Source organism: Globicephala melas, chromosome 6 (genome assembly GCF_963455315.2).
Source record: "Globicephala melas chromosome 6, mGloMel1.2, whole genome shotgun sequence".
Classification (NCBI taxonomy): domain Eukaryota; kingdom Metazoa; phylum Chordata; class Mammalia; order Artiodactyla; family Delphinidae; genus Globicephala; species Globicephala melas.
In genome coordinates, this window is record NC_083319.1 from 2,307,029 (window position 1) to 2,325,000 (window position 17,972).

The 17,972-nt window shown below is 55.7% G+C and overlaps 2 protein-coding genes across 2 annotated transcripts in view; both read right to left on the bottom strand.

The window, feature by feature from the left end:
* Positions 1–57: 57 nt before the first annotated feature.
* LOC115842823 (beta-lactoglobulin-like) lies at positions 58–5,184 on the bottom strand. The gene is made up of 7 exons (XM_060299904.1): positions 5,089–5,184; positions 4,261–4,400; positions 3,424–3,497; positions 1,714–1,824; positions 898–1,002; positions 629–670; positions 58–196 (listed from the first exon to the last, which is right to left on the bottom strand). Exons 1-6 carry the CDS (start codon positions 5,182–5,184, stop codon positions 654–656), a joined length of 543 nt encoding a protein of 180 aa, XP_060155887.1. The 3' UTR covers positions 58–196; positions 629–653.
* A 10,080-nt stretch (positions 5,185–15,264) lies between these two features.
* Positions 15,265–17,972, bottom strand: part of LOC115842824 (beta-lactoglobulin-2-like) — a 3,957-nt gene continuing 1,249 nt past the window's right edge. The window contains exons 3-6 of the mRNA XM_060299906.1: positions 17,769–17,842; positions 17,073–17,186; positions 16,086–16,211; positions 15,265–15,425 (exon numbers count right to left, since the gene is read on the bottom strand). Coding sequence (XP_060155889.1) covers positions 15,391–15,425; positions 16,086–16,211; positions 17,073–17,186; positions 17,769–17,842 — 349 coding nt within the window. The 3' untranslated portion in view covers positions 15,265–15,390. The remainder of the gene's footprint in view (positions 15,426–16,085; positions 16,212–17,072; positions 17,187–17,768; positions 17,843–17,972) is intronic.

Below are 17,972 nucleotides of genomic sequence, written 5' to 3' on the forward strand. Positions count from 1 at the left end.
GACTCAGACAGGAGTGTGCACTGGTTTATGGCTTTATTGCTGAAGGAGGAACGCCCCCGAGCAGGAGACCCCAGGTGGGGCCCGGAGGGGCCTGGGTCCCAAGAGGGGTGACCTTGGTCCTGGTGCCTCCTGACCCTGCTGGTGGGGGAGGTGGGGTGACGTCATCTGTCCCCAGAGGGGCCAAGGCTCCCGGGCCCTGAAATGGACACAGGGCTCTCCTGTGATTCCTGGGGAACCTGCTGGACCCTCGCCAGCGCCCCCTCCCCGGGCTGGGCCTGGGGGTGCAGGACGGCCCCTCCTCGGGAGAGGGACCCCCCGCCTCTCCCCTCAGGTGGAGTGTCTGTCACCGGTGCCTGCTTCCGGGGCCTCCACCTTGGCCCTCGGCCCTGCCCAGAGGGAGCAGGGGGAGGTCAGCAGGCGAGTGAGGCCAGGACACAGGAAACGACCTCCCCAAAGGCCACCCCTCGAGAGTGGGCACGCGGCCAGCGGCTCTGCAGTCGCCAGGAGAGACCCCAGCTTCCAGCCATTCCCGCAGGGGGACCCCAGGGCCTGATGGGGGAGCCCGGGCCCCACCAAGACCCCCACCCTTTGCACGTGCCCAGGATGTGGGGCAGGGGCGTTACATTACCTCCAGGGCGCCGGCAGGAGCTCACCTAGACGCGGCACTGCTCTGTGGGGGAGGGAGAGCCGTGCGCGAGGGTCAGGACGGGACTGGGCGCCCCAGGGACAGAGGGGCCTGGCAGGGGGTGGGGAGGCAGGGGCCCACCTCGGGGCGCTGCACCTCCACCCCCTTCCTCCCAGCAGCCCTGGGGAGAATGGGGCTCACCACGGGAGGAAGTCTTCCCCGGGGCTGGTGGCTTTCTGCCCAGGGAGCCGGGGCGGGGCCTGAGAGCTCACCTTCCAGCTGGGTCAGGCTGAAGGAGAGCCGGATGTGCATGGGCAGGGGCTTGATGGCTTTGTTGAATTTCTCCATGACCCCGTCGTTCACTTGCAGGGTCCTGGCTGTGGGGGAGGGGTCAGTCCCTGGGGGCACCCCTGCCCCCCCCAGAGCTCGGGGACGCCGAGGGCCCTCCCCCACCCACCCTCCCAGGGTGGTCTGCAGGGCGCAGCGCCCCCGCCCTCCGGGGCCCCTGCCCTCCCCGCTCGGCCCATTCCCCTCGTCGTCCTCCCGGTGCACTGCAGTGGGGGTCTGCACGGCAGCCCCCTCCGGACGTCGGGGTCTCCTCCTGCCCTCCCCGCCCCACCCCGGGGCTGGCTGACTTATGACCAGGAGCCTGCACTGCCTGATGTCCACGGCCACTTCCCTGGGAACACACAGTGGCACATGTCTGTGACAATAAAGATGTCACCTGACATTTGTTTTCAGGACGTTATAGTTGAAAGATGTCTCTGTGACTGAATTCTTATTTGGTGAAGTAATTGAAACTCCTGGGTAACAAAGGCTGTTGGATTCATAGTGACCCGCCGGCTCCATTGCGATGGTCACACCAGTCACAGCGCTTGCAGTCCGCCTGCCCCTCAGCCCGTGGTCTGTCCCTCGTCCCCAACCACCCCCCGGCCCACAGGAGACCAGGCCACAGGATGCGACCCTCTCCCGATGACCCCTCACCCCTCCTCCTCTTCCTCAGGTGTCAGGCTCCCCCGTTCCCACGCGCTCTCCGCAGTGAGGACCACACCGCGGGTCTCCCCGGGAAGCAGGGCTTGGGCGCATACCCAGGTACTGGCAGGTCAGGCTGCGCTCGGGGTCAGCCGTGTTTTCCATGCAGAAGAGCAGGTAGTTTGTGTAGTCGGAGTCCAACACGAAGATCTTATTCTCATTCAGGACTGGAAGGGAGACCAAGACAGGGCAGAAGTAAGTTCCAGCGGGGGCAGTGCTGGCCAGCTCCTCTGGTCACCACCCGGCAAGGACTGGGCCGGGAGTGCCTCCTGCACTGCCCGCACGCCAACGTGCCGCAGCCCCTTCCCCAAAGCCGTCCCCAGGCCCATGAACTGTGGCTGCGCCAGAGACATTCCACCGCCTCCTGGACTCAGGAACACGCAGCGCTCAATCCAAGATGCCCCCCGGGAGCCAGAGTGGTCAAGAAATGGCGCATATATGCAATGGAATATTACTCAGCCATGAAAAGGAACGAAACTGAGCTACTTGTAGTGAGGTGGATGGACCTAGAGTCTGTCATACAGAGTGAAGTAAGTCAGAAAGAGAGAGACAAATACCGTCTGCTAACACATATATATGGAATTTAAGAAAAAAATGTCATGAAGAACCTAGGGGTAAGAGGAATAAAGACACAGACCTACTGGAGAATGGGCTTGAGGATATGGGGAGGGGGAAGGGTGAGCTGTGACAAAGCGAGAGAGAGGCATGGACACATATACACTACCAGACGTAAGGTAGATAGCTAGTGGGAAGCAGCCGCATAGCACAGGGAGATCAGCTCGGTGCTTTGTGACCGCCTGGAGGGGTGGGATAGGGAGGGTGGGAGGGAGGGAGACGCAAGTGGGAAGAGATATGGGAACATATGTATATGGATAACTGATTCACTTTGTTATAGAGCAGAAACCAACACACCATTGTAAAGCAATTATACTCCAATAAAGATGTAAAAAAAAAAAAATGAAAGAAAGAAATGGGGTTGTCACGCCGACCTCAGGTGAGACTGGGCACCGCCGAGCGAGGGAGGAGGGGAACGTCCCAAGAACGGTTACATCGCGGGGCAGCCCTGAGCCGTGGGAACTGGGGCGGCAGGAGTGAGGGTTGCCCTGACAGAGGCCAGCGGGCGGCAGCAGCTGCACCGCAGGGTCAGGTAGCTTCAGGGGCAACGCCAGCATCCTGAGCCAGTGCGGGCAGGTGGCTCTGGAGCCCCTGGGGCAGGCGCCCTGGCAGTGGTCAGTTCTTGTCTGGCACAGACAAGAGTGAGTGAGTGAGTGAGTCCCAAGGTGGCCCAGGCTCCCAGCAGGCGCGGCCCTGGTGGAAGCCCCCTGCCCCCCATGGCGCTTTCTCATCTTGGATTTAGTGAGGAATGAGTGAGCCAGTGGATGAGGGAAGGAACCCGTCTCGTGGAGATGGAGGAACCCATGTGGTGGGCTGGGGGCCGTGGGGCACCCTAACCGCTGACAGTGGCTCTCAGCTCCGCCTGGACGGGCGCAGATGCTTCCTGAGCTCAGCCTGAGGGGCCCGAGCTCCCGCCCGGCAGAGAGAGCTTGGAGAGTCACCTTGGGGAGTACGGCCAGCCTAGCAGGGGCCTGCCCATGGCCACTGGCCCCACAGCACCGGGCAAGGGGCAGGGAGGGCAGTGAAGCTGGTGTAATGACAGTGTCACTCGTCACCCCCAGCCCCTTGGCATCCTCGGGCCCGGTGCCAGCCCCCTGCACCTGCCCAGAGCCCCCCAGGGTGGTGGGGCTCCTACCACAGACCCGACTTACAGTTGATCTTGAACACAGCAGGGATCTCGGTTTTTTCTGCGATGATTTTCTCCTTAACACACCCATCCTTCTCCCTGAAAGGCAGGCGTTTCCTGAGCCACGTGCACAGGCCATGCACTGTTGATCAGGCCAAACTGTGGGCCAGGGTGGAAGCTGGCCCCAGGAAGGGCCCGAGCGGGGGGGGCATTGGAGCCCAGCTGGTCACCCAGGCCTTGGCTGTGCTCACAGTAACCTCTAGGGCCACGGGTGACCAGGTTGGACAGGCCACAAGAGGTCAGACGGAGTGAGGGAGAAAAGGGCCGGGAGTGGCCAGGCCCCGCGGTCCGGGGCAATGACCTGCACCTGCAGACAATCCTGGGGTTCGGGTCCCCATCTCTGCACCCCACCCCCGCTCCGAGGGCAGATGGAACTCTCCCCCCTCTGCTTTGTCTCTGTGACATCCTGTTCATCTGAGATATCGAAGTGTTCAGACTAGAAAAGATGCAAAACGTCTCCCCGTTGCTCAAGTACATTCGTAATCCTTAACCTAACACAGAATTAAAGTAACTGCCTGAATGCACATATCTTTCCTACGTGTTTCCACTTCAGTGGATTTTATCTCCCTTTCCAAGTTAACTAAAATGATGTTTTATGTTCATTTATTTTATTATGTTCCGAAGTATTAAATTAATAAAAGTTAAAGAAAAAAAAAGCCCTGGGTGGGGCTCCGAGGGCCCCATTGCCCGTCCCTGGGGCCCTGGTCCCGCCCAGAGTGCAGCCGGGTCCCACCAGGAGCCCTGACCGCCGCCCGCCCCCTGCTGGCCTGCAGCCCCGGCGGGGTGTGGGGACCACGCGCACCTTTTCTGCAGGAAGATCTCCAGGTCGCCCTGGGGCGTGGGCCTCAGCTCCTCCACGTTCACTCTCAGGGGGGCGCTCTTGGTGTCCAGCAAGGAGATGTCGCTGGCCGCCATGGCCACGGAGTGCCACGTCCCTGCCACCTGGGGAGCGGGCTTGATCGGCACTCCGGGGGCGGGAAGGGGACCCCGTCCCCACGGTGGGCTCTCTGTCCCACCCCGACCTGAGGCAGCCCTGAGACACCCCTCCTCGGCACCCTAAGGAACGTTCTCCCTAAACTCACTCTGAGCCCCAAGAAGGACCCGGAGGAGCCCATCACACAAGTGGGAATGTTTGGACCTTGGGGAGACGTGGCTGGAGGTGGGGAAAGGTTGGGGGGCAGAGAGACCCTGTTAGGGGCTTAACTGTGTCCCTTTAACCCCCAGAACCTCAGAACATAACTCTTTGGAGACAGGGTCTTTAAAGAGATGACAAAGGTAAGATGAGGCCATTAGGGTGGGCCCTGATCCAGTGGGACTGATGACCTCATAAGGAGAGGAAATTGGACACAGGGATGACCAGGTAAAGACACAGGGAGAAGACAGCCGTCTACACGCCCAGGAGAGCGGCCTCAGGAGAAACCAGCCCTGCCGACACCCTGATCTCAGACTTCCAGCCTCCAGGATGCGAGACGATAACCGTGTTGGTTAAGCGGCCCTGTCGGGGGTATTTGTTAGGGCGGCCCTGGCAGGGTAATGCGCACCCCAGACATCACAGCCTCCTCTGTCTCCCCTTGGCCTCTGAGACCCCTGCCCGCCCTGCAGCTCACCACCCACCCAGCCCCCCTCGAACCCTTTGGATGTCCAGGTCCTCCATGGTCCGGATGACGCTGAGAGCCTGGGTGCCACACGTGAGGGCCAGGCCCAGGGCGAGCAGGAGGCACATCATGGCTGCAGGCTTGGTGGCTCTTCTGGGCTCTGGAGGGAGACGAAGGCCGAGGCACTGGGCTCGGGGTCTTATATAGGAGGAGGGCCAGCCGGCCAGCCTGTGCTGGGCTCCCCGCCACGCAGTTCCCCGAATCCCCTGTGACTCACCCTCAGGCCCTCGGGTGGCTTCCTCAGCTGGGACAATAGGAGGCCTTCTTCCCTCCGAGGCCAAGCAGGAAGGTCCCCTGCGTCCCCGGGACTGGACGTCTCCTGCTTGGCCCCAGAGAGGAAGGGTCTGGAGTGCGAGTCCAGGCTGGCCGCCAGCGTCAGGAACACTTCCTGGGTCGGGCTCTTGGACAAGGACAGGTCAGAGCCAGCACTGAGGATAGCTGTGTCCTGGAGGGCGGGCCCGTGGGTTGGCCGGGGTCCGGAGAGCCCCATGCCAGGAAGGACCCAGGGACGTGAGCCAGGGGGTGGCCGTCTGCCCCGAACAAGGGGGTCCTGTCACCCGCACCCGTCACCCCTCTCTTGTGGGCTGCCCTTCCTGGGGGCTCCACTAGCTCCCGGGGCCTCCCATCCGGTCCTGCTGAGCGAGGCCTCCCGAAGGGCTATGGTCCCGCTGGGTTCCTCCTGCTTCTGGTACACTCTCCTGTCTCGGGCATCGGCTCCTCCAAACCCCACGGACGTGGCCTTGGGCGAAGGGTTCTCTGCGGTCACCCCACCCCCTGCAGGCTGGGGTGAGGGTGACGTGGGGCTCAGGTGGAGCTCCAAGGATGGGCCTGGCCTGTAGTGAGAGCTCTGCAAGTGTCTGCTGCCCAGTTAGGGTGGCAATAAAGACAACGATGCTGACAGCAGCAGTCATCCGAACCCCCAGAGCCACCCAGCCGGGAAGGTGACCTGACCTTTGGGGGTGCAGCGGAGCAACACCGCGTGCTCCATGTCTGTGAGCGTGATAGAAAGGTCCACAGTATCTGAATCTTCGATCCACCGAATCTTACGTTTTAAATCTCCCAGGGCACTTCCCTCCATACCGCTCAAGTCGCCTTCAGCACCTTGGGAGGGACGGGGCCCTGGCGCTGGGCGTGTACCTAAGTCTGGAGGGGCATCGAGCAGGACACAGAAGCATCTGTCTCGCTGAGTCCACCTTGACAACAACACCCCCGGGGGCTGTGCAGGCCCTGTGTCCCGTGCCAGGGGGGCTGCAAAGGCCATCAATTGACATTCCAAGTGATTAACCTGCTCATCTCGGGGTGGCGGGGGCGTGGACTCTGGGGTGGGGGAAAGGGGCAAGGTGGGGATATCTCCCGATGGTGGGAGACTTGGAGGGTCGGCCCCTGTGCCCCCCCCCGACATGTAGGGTCTTTCCAGGTGGCCACTGTCATTGTCAGCGTCTTGGGAGGCTAAGGGGTCTCCTAGACTAGCTCTGGTTTGCTATCTGGCCTCTGGTTTCTTTCCTGTAGAGACCACTGGTTACTGTACCAGGAAAGAGCCCGTGCACTGGAGAGACTGCAGGACCCCAGGCTGCCCTCAGACTCCCCTTTCCCAGGGTGGGGGCTGTGAAAGAAGGAGGCTCGGGCAGCCCCAGTCCTCGCCCTGATCTGTTTCATCTCCTTTAATTCTTGCGACGATCCTCCAAGCTCAGGGTCCCCAGTTCCCTCTGTTACAACGAGCCACAGGCAGTTACGGAGTTGAATTCTGTCGCCCCAGAACACACGTTCACCCAGAACCTCAGGATGGGACCTTATTTGGAAACAGGGTCTTTACAGGTGTAAATAGTTCAGATGAGGCGTGCTGGAAGGGGGCTGATGTACTGTCTGGTGTCCTTGTAAGAGAAGACGAGGACACGGAGGGGACACAGGGAGAAGGCATTGAACGCGGAGGCAGAGATTGGAGCGCGGCTTCTACGAGACCCGGCTCCAAGGACTGATGCAACACCAGCAGCTGGAGAAGCGGGGAAGGGTCCTTCCTGGGAGTCTCTGGAGGGACCTCGGTCCTCCGACGCCCGAACTGTGGACTTCTGGCCTCAGACAGGACAGGGTACACTTCTGTAGTTAGAAGCCCCCCCGCTCAGTGGGTGGCCCCCTAGGACATCAGCACGGGCGGCTTGGACCCAGGGGTCAGATGCGAGAGGCCATCCCCTTCAACACAGCTCCGCTCTCAGAACTGGGTCACGCAGGGCAGAGGGAGGTCAGCCAGAGAGAAACAAGCACCGTGTTTCTCGGTGAGCTTGGGAAATCGGGATCCCACCAGCCGCGGGGCATCCGTGCTGCAGGTTCTCACGTGTTCCTGTGAACCGAGACCACAAAGCATGCCCTTCAGGGCACAACTATTCATAACTTCCAGGAACCTTCAGTTTCCATAGAATACCATCCAAAAAATAAAATTGGAGGAAAAAAAGAGAGAGAGAGAGAGAGAAAAGGAAAAAAAAGCACCCACTGGCCTTGGGCAGTTGGCATTGTCCATTGTGGGAGGGAGACTGAGATCTAAGGGCTCAGCTTCCCCCAGGTCACGCGTTGCCCCAGAAAGTGGGACCTGGGAGGAGACCTGGGCCCCCACCAGCTCTCAGTCGCTCCCCCTCCCACCAAAACCCCTTGCTCTTTAGAACCATGTCAGGAAGTCGGGCCTGTAACTGCAGAAGCAGGAAATCACCTATCTCAGAATGAAATCGTGGGGCCGGGCAGGGTCAGTGGGCCTTCACACAGCTGAGGATGCCATGCTGCTCGGGGCCTCAACCTCAGCACCGGGAAGCCAGTCTGAGTTTCGCTGCTCATGACCGTGGTGGCCGGCACCAGGTGCCCCCCACGCATGTCCAATAAAATGGACAGCCTACAAGAAATGGACAATTTCCTTGAAATGTACAGTCTCCCAAGACTGAACCAGGAAGAAATAGAAAATAGGAACAGACCACTTACCAGTAATGAAATTAAATCAGTAATTTAAAAACTCCCACAAACAGAAGTCCAGGACCAGATGGCTTCACAGGTGAATTCTACCAAACATTTAAAGAGTTAACCCCTATCCCTCTCAAACTATTCCAAAAAATTGAAGAGGAGGAAACACTTCTGAACTCATTCCATGAGGCCAGCATCACCCTGATACCAAAACCAGGCAAAAACACTACAAAAAAAGAAAATTATAGGTCAATATCACTGATGGACGTAGACGTAAAAATCCTCAACAAAATATTAGCAAGGTGAATTCAACAGTACATTAAAAAGACCATACACCATGATCAAGTGGGATTTATCCCAGGGATGCAAATATATCTGCAAATCAATCAATGTGATATACCACATTAACAAAGTGAAGAATAAGAACCATATGATCATCTCAATAGATGCAGAAAAAGCTTTCAACAAAACTCAACATACTTTTATGCTAAAAACTCTCATCAAAGTGTGTATAGAGGGAACAAACCTCAACATTATAAAGGCCACATAGGACAAGCCCACAGCCAACATCATTCTCAATGATGAAAAGCTGAAAGCATTTCCTCTATGATCAGAAACAAGACAAGGATGTCCACTGTCACCACTTTTATTCAACATAGTACTGGGGGTCCTAGCCACAGCCCTCAGACAAGAAAAAGAAATAAAAGAAATCCGAATTGGAAAGGAAGAAGTAAAACTGTCACTGTTTGCAGTTGACATGATACTATATAGAGAAAATCCTTAGGATGACACCAAAAAGCTAATAAATTAATTCAGTAAAGCAGCAGGATACAAAATTAATACACAGAAATCTGTTGCTTTTCTATACACTAACAATGAACTATCAGAAAGAGGAATTACAGAAACAATCCCATTTACAATTGCATCAGAAAGAATAAAATGCCTAGGAATAAATCTAACCAAGGAGGTAAAAGACGTGTACTCAGAAAACTCTAAGACACTGATGAAAGAAATTGAAGATGACACAGAGAGAAAGATATACCATGCTCATGGATTGGAAGAATTAATATTGTTAAAAAGACCATACAACCCAAGGCAAGTTACAGATTTAATGCAATCCCTATCAAAATACTAATGGCATTTTTCACAGAACTAGAACAAATAATTCTAACAATTGTATGGAGACACAAAAGACCCGAATAGCCAAACACAATCTTGAGAAAGAAGAACAGAACTGGAGGTATCATGCTCTATGACCTCAGACTATAGTACAAAGCTACGGTCATCAAAACAGTATGGTACTTGCACAAAAACAGACACAGGGGTAAATGGAACAGAACAGAGATCCCAGAAATAAACCCAACTAATACGGTCAATTAATCTACAACAAAAGAGGCAAGAATATATAATGGAGAAAAGACAGCCTCTTCAATAAATGGTGTTAGAAAAACTGGACCACTACATGCAAAAGAATCAAACTGGACCACTTTGTAACACCGTGTACAAAAATAAACTCAAAATGGATTAAAAACTTAAATGTAAAACCTGAAACTAAAACTCCTAGAAGAAAACATAGGCAGTACAGTCCTCTTAAGGAAATTTGAGACGACTTGAAGAACTGATAAGAATTTAAAAAGAGGGAACAAAATGAGCAAGGCTAGAGATGGAAAAATATAATCAATATTTAAGAAACATGAAATTGGGCTTCCCTGGTGGCGCAGTGTTTGGGAGTCTGCCTGCTGATGCAGGGGACACGGGTTTGTGCCCCGGTCCAGGAAGATCCCACATGCCGCGGAGCGGCTGGGCCCGTGAGCCATGGCTGCTGAGCCTGCGCGTCTGGAGCCTGTGCTCTGCAATGGGAGAGGCCACAGTGGTGAGAGGCCCGCGTACCACCAAAAAAAAAAAAAAAAAAAAAGAAATTATCCTGTATAAGTTTTGTGTAGATTAGGAGTGAATAACTTAAAATTTTAGCTAGGTTTACATTTTTGGAAATCCGGAAAAGTCAGATAAACATTTTACTAGACAGTTAGGAGCCATTGAAGATTTTTGAGAAGATTATTTTAGTAAAGATATTTAAGACACACTAGGTGAAATACTAAAAGCACAATCGGGAATTAAGAGGTCACTGCTGTTGTCTCTCTGGGTCTGTTTCAAGCATTAGTGTGCGTGAGGATAGTTTGGAGCTAACAAGCCATTACCGGGCCCACCCCTGAGCCTGAGATTTGGTTCATAAGTGGTGGGGCTCAAGGTCTCTATTCATGACAGGTCCCCAGGTGGTTCTGTGCATGTTAAAGTCTGAGCATCTAAGGGACAGGTGAGAGCCTGGCCTTGAGTGTGGCAGAAGAAATGGCTAAGAGGGCACAGATGAGACAGGTGTGGTCCCCTGGCTGCGAAACCTGAGTACTTATAGATGACTCTGTTCTGAGGCTCGCTTAGTGGAAGCATAAAAAAAAAAACAAAAAAACCCCGACTTTCCTGGGCGACTCTGCTACTTCTCAGAATGGCCTCTTGAAGCTCACCAAAACTTAAGTGGCTAGTGGCATACAGTTTGTGGTTGGATCTAACAAGTTGGGACTAGATTGAGAGACTTAGAGAGTCATCAGTTCTCTTAATCTCCTAACTTCTTCAAAGCGTGGAGGGGCTGCTGAGAGAAATAACAAAAAGAGGGGGATGAGATAGAGCTCACGACTCTGACCTAGATCAACTCTATCTCATCCCCCTCTTTTTGTTATTTCTCTCCACACCCCAGCAGGGTCCGTGTTTGTGGAATGAATAGGCACGTGAGTGAGTGAATAAAGAGGAAGCACGATGGAGTTTTGATGAAGGGTTGTTTACAGGACTGTAGTTCAAATAGCAACAGGAAAAGTACTATCAACAATGTCCCGTGGGGAAGGGTCAAAACCCCCCAATGTCCTAATGTAACCAAGCAGGACCCTATGGGGCCTTCCCGGAACAGACTCCCCCCACATCCCCCATGTCCTCCACTTGCCTCTTGTTTGTAGAAAAAGTTTAGCCTCCTAGGCCTTCCCAGAGTTCCAAAGAGTACATTTAATCAGAGAAGTGAGAAACTACAGAAAGAAAGGAAAACAGTCAAACAAGTCAAAATTATAATAGTTTAGCCATTAAACAAAGCCAAGGACCTTTAGTTCCTCCTCAAGGGCTGTAGATAATATTCTGAGCCATGTCCTTTGAGCTGTTTTGCAGGTACTGAAACCTCCACCAGGTGGAAGAAGTTAACTCTACGCTGCCCCAAAGCACATAGACCCCAGGCCAGTCGGAACCAGAAGGTTGATGTCGTTGACTCCTGATGACCTCACCACCAACCAATCAGAAGAATGTCCACCAGCCGATCACACACCCACAGCCCCCCTCCCTCACCCTGTCTTTAAAAATCTTTCCCTGAAAGACTTTGGGGAGCTCTGGCCTTTTAAGCACTGGCTACCTGGACTCCTTGCTTGGCACCTGCAATAAACACCACCCCTTCCTTCATCACACACCAGTGTCAGGAGATAGGATTTACTGCACGTGGACACTCGGACCTGAGTTTGGTTTGGTCACACTAATAACAAAGATTTTTAAAGATCGCAAAATACTCTTTCAGGAAGTCTCTCTGACTTTCTACCGCAACTGGAAACAGAGGTGAGCCCAAGGCCACAACCTCTCAGTCTCCCTTGTGGGGTCTTTGCCTCTATCCCTAGAGACACTTCCCCTCGGGATTATGACTCAGCAGTGGCCAACAGCAGGAAGGGAATTTCAGGTGAGACAGTCCCGATGAAAGGTCTATTCAGAGTCTCTTTGGGGAAGCACACGTTTCTTATACCAGATTCTCCTCCTTCTCCTTGGAAAATTCAGCAAAGGGTAACATGAAGCTCAGAAGACAGGCTTGAGGAAAACATTGGTGCCACAGAGCAAGGAATGTGGTTGTGAACCAACTCTGCGTGACCAGAATTTACAAATACCCCCCACGTCACAGAAAGCCTCGTGTGCTGCTAAGAAGACGGCTGGCTGAACAGTGTGTTAAATTCTGGAAAACAACTAATTTCTAAGCCATTTACCAGAGCAAAATTGTTTAAAATTAACAGTTATTAAAATTATAATTATTTGAATAATTATGGAGCATTTTTATAGCAGTGGGAATACCTTTAGTTTAATAGCTCCTGAGCCAATCCCTTCTGTGGAAACAACCAAAGGCTAGTACTAAAGAACACAGCACTACTTTAATTGACATCTGTATGGCATTATTTCTAATATGGTTGACCTGAGCTCTATCACTTGGGAGATAAATACATCTCATATGAGTCTGACCAGTTGGTGTTTAAAAAAAAAAAAAGACAGGAGAGGACAAGAAAGCTTAACCTATAGCATAAGTGGAAAATGTACCCCAGACCATAGGGAGAAAACCAAATCCAGTGCTGGATAACAATGCCTGGTGACTAATTGTTTTTTCCCCCGCAAGGTAAGGGTCATCTGACATTATAAAACATACTGATGCAATTTACAACCTCAATCGGTTAAAGAAAAACTATTTGGTCACCTCAATGCAGAAAACACGTTGGTTAGAGTTTAACAGCAATTCCTGGTTAAAACCAAGCCAAAACAAAACCTTTTGTCTAAATAGAAACAGAAGGGACTTTCTTTAACCTCATGAAGTATATACGACCAACATTGCCAGCAAAAATCATTCTTAAAAGTGCTACCATCTTTGTTCCTTTTTACACAAATTTTTTTTCTCTGTTACTGGTTTCGATTACTTTGTTCTCTGTGCCCTGGAGTCGTTTTCTTCCTGCTTTTCATGGTTGATATTAGTTGAGCTTCTTTAATCTGTATATTTATAGTTTTCATCTAATTTTGAGAATTTGGGGCCACTGTTTCTCCAAATAATTTTTCTGTCCCCCTCGTCCCCTGTACTGTCTCTCTCTGTAGTGATTCTCTTTGCTCGGAACTATGCTTTATTGGTTATTAAAATAGCCACTCCTGCTTTCTTTTCATTAACGTTAGCATGATACATCTGTTTGCATCCTTTCACTCTCAACCTGCCTACGGTTTTGAATTGGGGGTCTCCACTCCACTGCCGAGCCCATCCAGAAATTAAACTTTTAATTTCTCTAATGGTAGGTTTCAGTTTTTGGTGAGATTTTCTATGTTTTCACTTGTGTCAAGTGTGTTCGGAATCACTTGTTGAAGCATGTTTACAAAGGCTGCTTTCAAATCCCTAGCAGATAATGTCGACAACTGATTCGTCTTGCTTTTGGTGTCATTGTATTGTCTTTTCTCACCCAGGTTGTGATTTTCCTGGTGTTTGGTAGGACAGGTGATTTTTGATTGTATCCTTGACATTGTACCTGTTATGATAGGAGACCCTGGGTGTTACTTGACGTTGTTTTTTTTAGTCACAGCAAGCAGTCTCCCTCCTACTATCCTGGCCTGTTCTCGTGGACTGTGGTTCCAGTTTAATGTTCAAAGCCTTTGTGGCTCCATGTTGACCCCCACAAAGGGGTGTCTGGTGCTACCTGGGCCCCCACTGTCCCTGCTCGTGCTGCCTGAAGGGAGGAGGGTTTCTTCAGGCCTGGCCGCCAGCGTTTCCCAGTGGGGAGGACCATCTCAGGCCTGCTCTCCTGTGGGAAAGGGAGTGCAACCCATGGCTGATCACTGCTGGAGGGTCCCCGGTTGGGCTCCCTTGCCGCAGGTGCTGGGCTCGCCTGGTGTCGTCAGAGGGACTCCCGTTTGATCCAGGCGGGGAATGCCCCAGCTTGGCTGCCTTCCTGGCTGGGTCAGGAAACACCAGGCCGGGTCCCCTTATTTGCTTGAGTCGGGGGGACGTGACACCTTGCGCTGTGCCCTCCCCCAACCCCAGGGCCCCAAACCAGTTGGCCTTCCTTTTGCCTCTTTTCAGATTTCTGCTTTTGCTGTCGTTTGTGTAATTTCCAGGCTGTATAATTGTGCTTAGCAGGGAGGAGCAGGGGGAGATGGGTTCACACCATGTTGTCCACATTGGAAGTCCAGCCGCCACGGTTTTTTGGGGAAGTTTTCTATTAAACTCTGCCACAGTTGGCTTTGCTCGCTTTCAATTGACTATGTTAGTGGCAGGAAGAACCCACCGGGGGCTGTCACACCGTCTCGGGCTGGCCCTGACGTCCGAGGAGACTGAGGCCCTGGCGGGTGGTGGCGATGGTGGGGAAGGTCAGGTGGCAGGACTGGGGTGGCGGGGGAGCCACACTGGCACCCGGTGGTCGCTGCGCACTTCCTGCTCGTGGACCCTGCTCTGGGTGCAGGAGAGCTGTCTTCTCCTTCCATGCTCACCCACGCCTCCCTGAGGCCGCTCCTTCTGCACTCTCCACTTTACAGGTAGGGAACGGATGCAGAGAGGTGACAGCAGGGCGTCGTCAGGCTGGCCTGCAGCCTGTGCTCTTGACCAGCGCACAGCCAGGATGACCGCTGCCCTCGGCAGTCACAGAAACGGGCTCACAGCCTTCTCACCGCCCTGTGGCCAGGCCCTGCCCTGCCGTCCTGTCCATCCTTTTCGTCTGTGAAGCCAGACCTGGGAGCTTTCCCATCGGAGGGGTTCGGTGTCAGGTTAGAGCTGGAGCGTGGAGCCGATGGCCAGGGGCCCGGTTCAGCTTTGCCCCTGAACTGGTGTAGGGACTGGGGGTTCCGTGGCTGTGCAGCCACGTCAGCACCTGCAGGGCCTTAGGAAGCTGAAATGCCTGAATGTTGTTGCCCCCATTTCTCTCTTGGCAGGGGCGGGGCTCAGCCCTGCCGCGGGTCCCGTCAGGGGGTGACCCTGAGCTCTAACGGGGGGGGGTGGCCTTGCTCTTTAATGCTGGTCCCTGTGGATCCGCCTGAGGCCCCCACCCACCCTGGAGCTCTGACACACCCCCACCTCCAGGGAGGGCAGGAGGTACCAAGACATTTCTTTTTCAAGAAATTTAAATGAAAATGTATGATTTTCAGGGTGAGCTGTCCCACCAGCAAACAGGGTTTCCGCAGCCCTACGACGACAGAGGTGGGATGAATAGTAAAGGGAAATTGTGTCCAACACCGCCTGACACAGACAAGGCGTCCCGCTGGGGCCCCGCTGGGCTCAGGGCTGGGTCTGGAGGAGGTACCAGCTTTCCCATCCCTGCGTCACCGCCTGAGCCGCCCGGGTCCCCAGCCCACACGCATCGGCCAGGAAAGACTCAGACAGGAGTGCGCACTGGTTCATGCCTTTATTGCTGAAGGAGGAACGCCCCCGAGCAGGAGACCCCAGGTGGGGCCCGGAGGGGCCTGGGTCCCAAGAGGGGTGACCTTGGTCCTGGTGCCTCCTGATCCTGCTGGTGGGGGAGGTGGGGGTGACGTCATCTGTCCCCAGAGGGGCCAAGGCTCCCGGGCCCTGAAATGGACACGGGGCTCTCCTGTGATTCCTGGGGAACCTGCTGGACCCTCGCCAGCGCCCCCTTCCCCGGGCTGGGCCTGGGGGTGCAGGACGGCCCCTCCTCGGGAGAGGGACCCCCACCTCCCCCCTCAGGTGGAGTGTCTGTCACCGGTGCCCGCTTCCGGGGCCTCCACCTTGGCCCTCGGCCCTGCCCAGAGGGAGCAGGGGGAGGTCAGCAGGCGAGTGAGGCCAGGACACAGGAAACGACCTCCCCAAAGGCCACCCCTCGAGAGTGGGCACGCGGCCAGCGGCTCGGCAGTCGCCAGGAGAGACCCCAGCTTCCAGCCATTCCCGCAGGGGGACCCCAGGGCCTGATGGGGGAGCCCGGGCCCCACCAAGACCCCCACCCTGTGCACGTGCCCAGGATGTGGGGCAGGGGGGTTACGTTACCCCCAGGGCGCCGGCAGGAGCTCACCTAGACGCGGCACTGCTCTGTGGGGGAGGGAGAGCCGTGCGGAAGGGTCAGGACGGGACTGGACGCCCCGGGGACAGAGGGGTCTGGCAGGGGGTGGGGAGGGGGCCCACCTCGGGGGCGCTGCGCCCTCACCCCCTTCCTCCCGGCAGCCGTGGGGAGAATGGGGGTCCAGCAAGGGGGGAAGATGCTCCCCTGATTCTCACCCTGGGCAGGGCTAAGTTCACCCTTCCTCTGGCTCAGGTCCAGGTTGATCCGCATGTGCTCGGGCAGAGACTCCAGGACTCTTTCGAATTTCTCCAAGACCTTGTTGTCCACTTGCAGGGTCCTGGCTGTGGGGGAGGGGTCAGTCCCTGGGGGCATCCCCGCTCCCCCCGCCCCCCGAGAGCTCGGGGACCCTGAGGCCCCCCCCCCCCCCCCCCCCCCCGCCCAGGAGCGAGCGCAGGAAGGAGGCACTGATGCGCTGGGATCTGTAGAGCTTGGTCTAGCCCTGCTTCCCAGGGTGGTCTGCAGGGCCCCGCCCCCTGCCCCCCAGGGCCCCGCCCCCTGCCCTCCAGGGCCCCGCCCCCTGCCCCCCCCTCGGCCCATCCCCCTCCTCCTCCTCCTCCCGGGGCAGCGCTGGGGGTCTGCACGGTCACAGAGGAGAGGCACCCGCCTCGCCCCTATCCTGGTCTCCCCCAGTCCCCCTGGGCTGACTGACTTGACCAGGAGCCTCCACTGCCCGCCATGGCCACCTTGGGAGCATCGCCCGTATATTTACTTTGGTCAGAAAATCTCCCTTTAAAGCTGGTTGCATAACTGAAAGTGCTCTGAAGTCGTTAAGAATCTCCTCCTATAAGACTGTTGATGAATATTAGCTACTTGTACCAGCTGGTCGGTGAGGCCCCTCCACGCAGGGAGAAACCCCCGAGCCTCCTGCGTCAGTCCCGCTGGCCTGTCCCGGACCTTGTTCCAAGCATCTCCTGCCCTGCACGTCACTCCACATCTGGCGGCCAGTGTCGGGCGCCACGGCTGGGACCTTTGCTAGCATGATCTGTAGGGGCCAGCGAGGCAGCCCCTCTCCCCCTCCTCCCACCAGGGGCCAGGAAGGTGCGGGGGAGTCTTGAGCGTCCCTTATTCACAGCTTGACCAAAGGCCACGTCTCTGACGAGGAGTGGCCCCTCCGGACACGCCCCACGGGGTCAGCCACGTACACAGGCACTGGCACACTGCACCGTGCTCATCGGTGGGCGTGGGGGCCTCCATGCAGAAGATCATGTAGGTGGTGTAGTCTGTGTCCAGCATGGAAATCTTTCTTTCCCCGTGATCTGGAAAAGGGGCCGAAATGGAGCCTGAAATCTTGTCTGAGTCCCTCCACCATGTCCGTCGGGGCACCCGGATCATCGCCTGGGAGCGCTCTCTCCCACGGCAGCCACCGGGCTCGGAATATCTGCTCCCGGACACCGAGGGGACGCCCTCCCTACTGGGTGCCAGAAACCCACCACCGGCAGCACAAGTTTTATGGACCCCCAGTGGGGACTCTCCGAGCCGCACCGTCTGGGCGAGACCAGCCCGTCCGCACTCAGGCCGAGACTGGAAACAGCTCTTAAATGTTGGTGCCCTAACCTACCCCCGGGTGCACAGGACACATACCCGCTTCCTTCCATCTACACCAAGCAGGGGGTGCAGAAGGGGCAGGAAAGCATGGGGATCCCAGGCCTTGTCCCCCTGAGAGTACCTTCCACAGGGTGGGAGAAGCAGGGCCTGGTGCACAGGACGAGGCCACACACTCAAGCCCGACTCCTGCTGCCCAGATGGCGGGATGGCGAGCGTCTCAGAGCATCAGGCGATGCCCCGCATGTGCTGGGGTTACCCCAAGGGAGCATGGGGCCCGGGCTAGGGGCACTCACCGTTGACCTTGAATACAGCAGGGTCCTCGGTCTTCTGAGCCAGGATGGTCTTCTCAACACACTTTTGGTTTTCCCTGAAAAGCCAGATGGTGGTGGGGGTCATTCACAAACCCTGCAGAGGGACAGGAGCTGCGCTCCGGGAAGTGTCCTCACGGCAGGAGGACACCTGGGCCGCCCAAAGCACCGTCACCAGGTGCTGGCCTG